This window comes from Callorhinus ursinus, unplaced genomic scaffold (genome assembly GCF_003265705.2).
Source record: "Callorhinus ursinus isolate GAN/ISIS: 27379988/994484 unplaced genomic scaffold, GSC_fseal_2.0 scaffold4, whole genome shotgun sequence".
NCBI classification, from domain to species: domain Eukaryota; kingdom Metazoa; phylum Chordata; class Mammalia; order Carnivora; family Otariidae; genus Callorhinus; species Callorhinus ursinus.
In genome coordinates, this window is record NW_027397066.1 from 142,876,787 (window position 1) to 142,886,863 (window position 10,077).

Sequence of the window (10,077 nt, forward strand, 5' to 3'; positions counted from 1 at the left end):
ATGTCCCAACACAGTTTTGTTCTGCTTTATAGTCAGGGAATAGACGCTTAAGCCTTGACTGTCATTTCACAAATACATGCCATAAATCACAATTTGGATTTAAATACATACATCCCCTTTAAGCAGGCACATAATAGTCAAGGCGTATCATACTTTCCCTTCCTATTCTTTTCCGCTCCAATGTCACCTCAAAAAGAAGAAGGACAGAAAAATATGCAAAAGCAAATGGTGGCTATAAATTATCCACAACAGGAAACCACAGTGAATCACTTTGAGAGGATTGTTCCAATTTGGTATGATCCTCCTGAATTGGCAGAGGTTGTTCTCAACAGATCAGAATTAGTGCAGTAAACTAGACTATAAACATTAGAATCATGGCTCTTTATTCAAAACATTACTGGCAAGAAGTTAGCAATGTTTAAAAATCTAGCAATATTATAGATTGCAAAGTGACTGAACAGACACACGCCAAAATCCTTAAGAGTAACACACTGGTTACCTTTAGGACAGGATAAGGAAGGAGTGGTAGTGGTTATACCTATTTGTATTTGAAACTCTCAATATTTTACTAATTATATTCATAATTGGAAAAGGAAGACAAAATATATTCCCTCAGAAGTATTTACTATAGAGCAAATAATAAACAAAGCAGTATTAATGAGTCTGACATTTTTCTGGGTTCAAATAAATTGACTGCTGAGTTCTGAAGACAGAAGCAGTCCTCAGAGTTGGAAAAGCAAAATCCAGAGATCAACTGAACTTCCGTTGAGGGGATTTCTCATCCTCCTTCGTGACCCTGTGTGTCTTTATATGAAGTTTAATTATTGAGAATAAAATATACTTTTTTTAAAGATTTTATTTATTTATTTGTCAGAGAGAAAGAGAGTACAAGCAGGGGGAGCCACAGGCAGAGGGAGCGGGAGAAGCAGGCTCCCCGCTGAGCAGGGAGCCGGATGCGGGATTTGATCCCAGGACCCTGGGATCATGACCAGAGCCGAAGGCAGACGCTTAACCAACTGAGCCACCCAGGCGTCCCTAAAATATAATCTCAAATATGGTAATTTCTGAATACTGGGATTATGAGTAATTTTTTCTGTTCTTCCCTTTAAACTTTCTGAATTCTTATATTTAACTTGGTAATAAGGAAAAAAAATATAAAATAGTAAGGAATTTTAGTTTTAGTTCTTAAATCATAGGAAAGAACTCTGCTGTCACCTTACCTTGAAGAAAACTATGGCAAATTGTCCTCCTTTACTGATAAGATCCGTAAGATAGCATTCAACCAGATAAAAGAAGTGGAGCTCCTGCCCTGGCTTTAATGATTTCTCACATACGCATGTAGCAAGTAATGAATCTCCATCAATCAGAAAAAATTCAGATTCAACAAAATCATTGAATAAACTGGAATATCTAAAATGAAAGCAGTTAAAACAAAAATTACATATCGACTCAATAAGGCCCAAAAAAGGCAGTAGCGTTGTTATTATTATCCATTATCACTATCACCAGCAAGTAATTTGTTGAGTAATTATTTTATGTCAGACTCTATGATAAGACTTTTCAAGTATATCCATATGCATGACTGCCCTTCGTAGGAAGAAGGCAGGATCATTCCTATTCTATAGATACAGAAACCGAGGCTCAAAGAGATAGAGCAAATTATGTAAGACCATGTGTCAGAATCTGGATTGGAATCAGGAATTTAACACCTCTATTCTGCATATAGACCTGTATTAAATGCTTCCCACTTAATCAATCTTATTTCTTTATAAAACAATAGGTTCATTGACAGCCATGTACAAATAAAGAGAAAACTGTGTCCATTCACCATCAAAGAGCTTGAAAAGTTCTGTTAAAAATCATACATATATATATATATAATTACAGATATAACATACTATAATATATACTGAGATAATAGACTTTACTTCTTTTAGACAGACATTACTTTAATGTCAAATAGATATACAGGAAAAATGATATTGAATTGTACCTCTCTTTATTTCTGACTATAATACTCACTCAGCTTTTGGCACTGCACTCAAAATTAGCTGTGACATTCTCTCTAAAAACATCACGTGTTCTTCTAAATCTGTAAAAAAAGATTGTTTACTTATTATTTGAAAAAGAAATAACAATAAAGTTATTTTAATTCTATTAAATTGTGTAGCTTAAAGAATCATTATTTTATAATTTATAAAAAGTTTAAATTGAAAATTACCCATTCTTGCTGCTACCTGGGCCTCAAAACTGAACTGGAAAATATTAAATATAGCAAATATCCTTTACTTTGGTACCTCTAAGCAGCAGTTATTAATGAAAATGACAGACCTACAAATAAAGAAGAAAAATTAGAAATTCATTTATTCCATCAACAAATAGTATTGAATAACTACTGTATATTAAGCAAAACATCAGGCAGTGAGAATACAAGAATGAACAAAAGACAACATGCGGATCAGTTCTCATGGAGCTTAACCTCCATCAGGAAAGACAAATATTAATTGGATAATTATATAAACAATGGAAAATTACAAATATGACAAAGTCCAAGAGAACAGAGCAAGCTTCCCTAACGAAGTAAAGCTTGAGTTGATTTCTGAAGAATGAAACAAGAATTAATTAAACGAAGGAGTAGGGGAGAGTAGCATTCCAAGCAGAGGGAATATCAAAATACCGGGTACAAAAGTCTTATGGCGGGCGCCTGGGTGGCTCAGTTGGTTAAGCGCCTGCCTTCAGCTCAGGTCATGATCCTGGAGTCCCAGGATCGAGTCCCGCATCGGGCTCCCTGCTCAGCGGGGAGTCTGCTTCTCCCTCTGACCTTCCCCCCTCTCATGTGCTCTCTCTCTCTCTCTCTCTCTCTCTCTCATTCTCTCTCTCTCAAATAAGTAAATAAGATCTTTAAAAAAAAAAGATTAAAAAATTTTTTTAAAAAAAGTCTTATGGCATGAAGGAATGTGGGTGGTACTAGATCCAAAATAGAAGCCAGCAAAGCTGGAACGGAGAGAGTGAGGAAAGAGCTAGCTGTGCTAGAGAGTTCCAGAAATATCAGAGCGTGCAGAGCCTTTGAGGGCATGTTTTCATCCTAGAAGCCACTGATGGATTTTAAGTAGGTAGTGTCAGAAGTGGCTTGACAATTTCAAAGATGACTCTGGCTACAGTAGAGAGAACAGATAGGATGGGAGCAAAGTTCCTGTTCCTGGAGCAGAGAGGAAAATCCACTGTCCAGAAGGGTAATGATCATAGTTTGATGTAATATAGTTTGTTGATAGTTTGGGGAACTTATGGATATTAAATATGTAGAAGGTAAGTTTGACATAATTTGGTAATGGATCTGATATGGATGGAGAAGAGGGGGGACTGAGTGAGGATCATCAAGGATGATTCTTAGGATTCTACCTGATGCAACAGGATGGAGGACTAGGCCATTCCCTGGGCAGGAAAACTCGGAACAAGCCCACATTTCAGGGAAAGATCATGAATGCAAATTTGTGGTCAGTCTGAGTTTGACCTGATTTCAAGACCTATTATAGGATATGTGACAGGAGTAATGAAATATACAGGTCGATGGGACACCTGGGTGGCTCAGTCCTTAAGTGTCTGCCTTCGGCTCAGGTCATGATCCCAGGGTCCTGGGATCGAGTCCCACATCAGGCTCCTTGCTCAGCAGGGAACCTGCTTCTCCCTCTGCCTGCTGTCCCCCCTGCTTGTGCTCTCTCTCTCTCTCTCTCTCTCTCTGACATAATAAATAAATAAAATCTTTTAAAAATATACAGGTCTAAGGTCAAACGCAAGGTCTGGGCTAGACCTGAATATGTGAGTAATTTTAATATTATTGCAAACAAAGCCATTGATATAAATGAGCTTGCTTGGACAGAGAGACACAGTATCATGGAAGAAGAAAAAGGGACTGAAAATCCAGTTTTGCAGATCACTAATATATAATAAATGTCAACAGAGAAGAGGAAACATCTGCAAAGGTAACTGAGAAAGAACTGTCAAAGTGGCAGAAGAGAATGCACTTGAGCATTCTGTCAGAAAAACCAAATATTGAGACATTCCTCAAATATGCCATACAGTGTGTTAGGGCAGTGAAACTTGATAGATGGATAGATAGATAGATAGATAGATATTCATATTATATGACATTAAGGAAAATATAATGGTGAGGCACACATGCCAGGAAGTTTATGACTGTAAAAATGAGTAAGCTTAAAGAAAGAAGAAATTACTGTGGGCTGGAATGGAATGTTTAGGAAACACTTAATGGAGACAGGGGTAAAAGCATGGTCTCTCACTTACCTAGTTATTCTGCCTTTTTTCAGATATATAGAACATCTACTCCTCACCAAGCACTGTACTTGCTGCAACATATGCAAATACGCATAAAACACGGCCCTTACAATCTGGTAATGGTTTAAAGAGAATTAAATCAAGTATAATGTGCTGAGGGATCCAGCAGAAATGGTACAGGAAGCTATTAGAGAATTGAAAGAGTTCTTCAATCAACTGGAGTGGTCCTCTGTTCTGAGGTTTTAAGGACACATTGAAAAAATGTGGAAGAATTATGGAAGCATTTTGGAGAAGGTAAGAGATATAGAGGATCCCATTTCAGACGGCAAAATAGCACTGGTTTAATGCACAGAGATATGAAACCACATAACAAGTTTGATGCCACAGACTGTTCCACATGGTATAAAACAGAATGACTTGATTGGAAATGAGACAGGAAAAGTAAGTGTAGCCCAGGTTATATGGGGCTTTTGCTCGGGGAAGAAGTTTAGAGAATTTCCTGAAAACCCTCTGCCATCCAATTCATGCAATCCTCAACCTCACTAATTGCACATTAGCCATATTGTCTTCCTTCAGCTCTCCAAATTGTACCAAGCTCAAACAGAAAAGATGAGTCAGTGAGAACTGAGTAAACAGGAGAAAATTAACCCAAGTATCTTACAGAACGAAGAGTTCCAGAAAAGGTAGGGCCAGACTGAATGAAATAAGATGAAACAAGGTAATTCATAGATTCCCAGATGTTCACAGTTCCCTTAATGTCTCAGAAAAATTTTTGTGGTACTCCTAGGACAAAATAAATACCTAATAGTTTATGTATTAAGTAGTTAGCTCCAAACAAATTCATAAGTCCTAACAAAATCATTTGAAAAAAGAATACACATAAATTGAAAGAAATAACACCATTTTTAAATTAAATAACAACAATTACTAATGAGGACGCCTGGGTGGCTCAGTCGTTAATTGTCTACCTTCGACTCAGCTCATGATCCCAGGGTCCTGGAATCGAGCCCCGCATCGGGCTCCCTGCTCAGTGGGAAGCCTGCTTCTCCCTCTCCCACTCCCTCTGCTTGTGTTCCCTTTCTCGCTGTCTCTCTCTGTCAAATAAATAAATAAAATCTTTAAAAAAAAACAATTACTAATGAGACATATGTGCCTATTATTGGACACTACAACTTTTCAACAAGAGCCATGGTGGCAGAATAAAACCCTTCCCAATTTGACAACTAAGGGGTTCCACAGCCTGCCTATCTCCTCTCACATATCCTACAGGAAACTCCTTATGAAATTTCACCCTGAATTCATGCCCCACTTAACATTTACACAGAATTTATATCACTATGCCCAGTTCTTTCTTATTTAAGGGAGAGGCACATTAGAGAAAATAAAACCAACCTCCGATCATAATAACCACTGAATAAATGTAAATGAAAAAATTAGAATCATTAGATATTGGGGGGGCTATTAAGAAGAAGCCAGATGAATAAACATGATTCAAGGACAGAATAGTCCTTTAAAAAGTTCAAATTAGCATCCCAATAATTACAATATTATCTAATTCAACAATAACAGACTGCTACAGAAAAAAAAGTAAATGCTCATAAAAATTTTAAATATAGTTTCAGGAAAAAATCATGTGCAGAACAATAAAATGGACATGCTGAAATCTTAAATTGGAGATCTAAAAGCTAGGAAATTTCTTTTTTTTTTTAAGATTTATTTATATATTTATTTGAGAGACAGAGAGAGCACAAGTGGGGGAGGGGCAGAGGGAGAGGGACAAGCAGACTCCCCTCTGATTGGGGAGCCTGATGCGGGGCTCGATCCCATGACCCTGAGATCATGACCTAAGCCAAAGTCAGACACTTAACCAACTGAGTCACTGAGGCAACCCCAGGAAATTTATAAGACAGAAGAAAAAAACAAAGAGATGGAAAATAGAAAAAAATATTAAGAAATACAGAGGATAGATTTAAAAGTTTTAAATTCATCCCACAGTAATTCCAGAGGGAAAAAACTGAGATTCGAAAATGAGTGGAGATATAAATAACCAAAGATATAATATTTAAAGTCATACAATAATATTGGAGCACAGTTAAATTACACATTTTTAGACTGAAAAGTTATTCCAAGTACTAAGAAAAAATAATGACAAAAAAGAAACACACACTTAGAAATAGCACCTTCAAATTGCAGAGCTCCAAGAGCAAAGAGAAAGATGGAGATATGCTACAAAGAAATGTAAGTCAAGCAGTTAAAGGCATAAGCATTATTGGCAGAATGCCTAGGTTTTAATCCTAGTTCTGAAACATACCATAGTTTTATAATCTTAGGCATATAAAACTTAGTTTTATAATCTTACTTTCTCTATAGCTCAGTCTACTCATCTATGAAATTGGGACGGACAATAATGTTACTTTCCTCTGGTTGTGTTTTCTAGCTATTTAAATGTATGAGCTGATATATACAAATTGATGAAAATAGTACCTGGCACACAGAACTGAATAAAATGAGGAGCATCGTTGGATGTTTTGATAAAAGAAAACAATGTCTGCAAATTTCCCAGGGGAAAATATTTTGAACTTAGAATTCCATATCTAGTCATTCAATCCATTAAGAGGGCAGAAAGACCTTATCACCAGACATTAAAGAAGTCAGAAATTTCACCAACCACCTATCCAAAATGATAATTTTATTTAAAGAGATGATACAGAAAATTAGCGGGGGGGGGGGGGCGGACCAAGCATATGACAATCAAGAAACAGTGAAACTACATATGATCCAGAAAAATTAAAGGAAGCTATAAAGAAAAATAGGAGAATCCATGATACTTTGAATTTAGAAAAGTATCAATTTCAAACAGAAGTCTAAATGATAACTACATTTCCAAGCCAAACATACAGATTGCTTCTACAATGAATAACATAATAAATAATTTTGTAACTTGTTTACTTGGCTTTCCATTTTTGATTCAGCTAGAAACAAATCATAAGAATTAAAGTTTTAAAATACTGTAAACTATGATAAACCTTGACAATATAAAAATAATATAATAACCAAATTGGGAGGTTCAGAAAGGGATGAATAGTAGAAAAAGAAGAGTGTATATTAAGTCCCTTGTTTTTCATAGAAGAAAGCCCCAGAGACAGTATCTAAAGATAATACATCAAAAATTAAGGGTTTCTGCAATCAAGAAGTTAAATTGCCTTTCTTATATAGGTACTGAACCAATGGGGTACCAAATAATATAAATGGGGAAATTTTATTTATATTTATATCACAACTTCTAATGAATTAATAGATCTTGCAATTTTTAGATGATAGCACAATAAAAATACAGGCAAATATCTACTTCCATGTAGAACTACACCATTGTTGAAATACTCCAATCAAAAAAAAATTTTTAACCTTAATTTGATCAAAACTCTAGTAGCAACAATTAATTAACAAGACATTTATAAGCTAGAGGAACCTGTTAAGTGATACCAGGAAGACTAAGAGAATTTCTACAAGATGGAAAAAGAGGAAGGGAAAAGGAAGGGAAGGGACCCCAATTTATTAATAAATAAATTACAAGAGGATAAAAGAGATTAAAACGAACTTAAAGACATATCATCCAATCATAGTAGTGCCAGAACCCTATTTGGATTCTGATTTAAACAATCTTTAAAAGGAAGAAGAGAAGGGTAAAAAAGAGAAATCATAGATTATTGGAGTAGATACAGTCCAATCCAGAGAATAAGGCCCAGGGAATGACGGAACCACTTGATGGAAAGACTCAAGTTCCTGAAACACTGTCTGGAGAAGAGCTGACCAGCAATGGACAGAATTCTAGACGGCCTTCATAACTCCAGCCACCCAGGTTGCACTGCCCTATACAATATCCTCCCCTTGAGTGTGGGCAGGATCGGTGAATTGAATGGGATAGTCTCTCCCATGATTAGGTCACATTATGTAAGACTCTAACATAGCAGGAGACAGATTCTCCTTCTAGCTTTGAAGACAAAAGCCACCACAGCCAAGAGCCAACAAGAAAACAGGGAACCTCAATGTCATAGCTGCGAGGAATTGGATTCTTCCAACAACCTGAATGAGCACCCAGAGCCTGGACAAGATGGCAGCCTCAGCAGACACCTTCATTTCATTCGGGTGAGATGCTAAATAAAAGGATTCCTTTCATCGGTGCCTGGACTTCTGATTCGTGGAAACTTAAAAATAATAAATTTTTATTGACTTATGCCACTAAATTTGCAATAATAGGTTATGCAGCACTAGAAAACTAATGCATGCCCCTTCACCATGAATACATTATTTTAACTGTTTTTAAGAAATAAATTATTATTGTATGAAGCCACTAAAATGTAGGGGTACGTAGGAATCACCTGCGAGATATTAAAATGCAGATTCCGGTTCTGCAAGTTTGTAGCTGGGCATCGGATTCTGCGTGGAGTAGGAAGCTGCTTGCTGCTGTCAACGTCTAGATTTTATTGTCCGCGCTCAGATCTGATCTCTCTTAGTTTCTCCTCAAGGCCCCAGATCCCCAGCACCCTTTCTTTCAAGAGGACCCCTTAAATGCTTGAACACTCGGCCCTCTCCAGACTTTAGACCCCGGCGCTCCTCCCCAGCATCTCTTTCCTCTGCCTCTCCCCAAGCCTTGCCTCCCAGGGCCAACGAAGAGACCCGTCCACCGCCACCGTTTCCCGGGGGGCGTAGTGGCGCCCGCAGCAACCCGCACCAGGAGCCCCGCGCGCCCGGAGAGGCTCCCGGGCCGCCCCCCGCTCCGACCAGAGAGCTTGAACCCGCGCGGGACATCTCCACTCCAAGTCTCTCCCTTAGTTATACCTCTCCTCTTGGAGCCCGCTCCGCACACTCAGCCCCCGCTCCCCGCTCCCTGCCCCCAGCTGGGGTCCAGCGTCGGAGCACCTCCCACTCCCCCCCCAGAGTCGGGCCCCGACGTGCTGCGCCTGAGGAGCCGCTGACAGGGGTCGGCCCCCCGCCGGGAAGAAGAGACCAAGACGGGACGAACCTGGAGTCCGAGAGAAAGCTGGGCGAAGGGTCTGAACCTGGACTTCTGACTAGCGGAGCCGCCCCAGTCAGTCTTCTATACCCTGGAAGGGAGTTTCGGTTTCGTTTCTCCTCTCAGGGACGTCTAAGTTTCATTTTCCTTCTGGAAGTAGATAAGACAGTTTTCCAGAAAAGTGAGTTTTAGCCTCCTTCTCTTCAATCCGAACCTTAAGAGACAGCAAAAGCAATAATATGGACTTTGGAATTTGGAAATAAAATAGAGGAAAGTGAGGCAGAGACATCTGGGACCTCTAAACATAAAATCAAGAAGAGCTGTTTAGAAATAGATGAAATATAAGAGTGTGGAACCCGAAGTTCTACCATGAGAGGTGGAGTCTTGCAGTTCCATCTTAAAGCAAAAAGAAAAACAAAAACAGTATAGAAGAATACATGAACTCGGAGTTTCCATTATGAGAAGCTAATGATTACTGTTCTGTGTGAACTGTATTTGGAGCTTTCCTGGGCCAAGAAATACCATTAAAAATTAAATTGAAAATGGAACATGTTCACGTTTATTTCTGCCTGAATGTTATTTTCACTAAATATCTGCCTGTTGATATCTGCAGTTTGGGTTTTGACACTAGCCTCTCTTTCTTTTTAGTCTCTTAATGGGCTTAATTTCATGTGCAAATATATTGGAATTCTAGGAGGAGGCAAGAGGAGGTGGCAGTGGATTTGGGTAATCTTAGCAACAACAGGAAGCCACAACTGCTTTGTCTTCAA

General features: G+C 38.3%; 1 protein-coding gene across 6 annotated transcripts in view; it reads right to left on the reverse strand.

The window, feature by feature from the left end:
* The window catches only part of DDX60 (DExD/H-box helicase 60), a 109,164-nt gene extending 99,696 nt beyond the window's left edge, over positions 1-9,468 (reverse strand). For 3 of the 6 annotated variants that reach the window (XM_025874430.2, XM_025874426.2, XM_073892468.1), the window contains exons 1-4: positions 9,317-9,468; positions 2,222-2,331; positions 2,023-2,092; positions 1,221-1,410 (exon numbers count right to left, since the gene is read on the reverse strand). In XM_025874430.2, coding sequence (XP_025730215.1) covers positions 1,221-1,410; positions 2,023-2,092; positions 2,222-2,225 — 264 coding nt within the window. In that variant the 5' untranslated portion in view covers positions 2,226-2,331; positions 9,317-9,468. Of the gene's footprint in view, positions 1-1,220; positions 1,411-2,022; positions 2,093-2,221; positions 2,332-4,302; positions 4,407-8,335; positions 8,448-9,316 lie in introns of those variants that run through there. The other 3 variants (XM_025874427.2, XM_073892467.1, XM_025874428.2) reach the window with 3 other exon arrangements.
* Between the last annotated feature and the right edge of the window lie 609 nt (positions 9,469-10,077).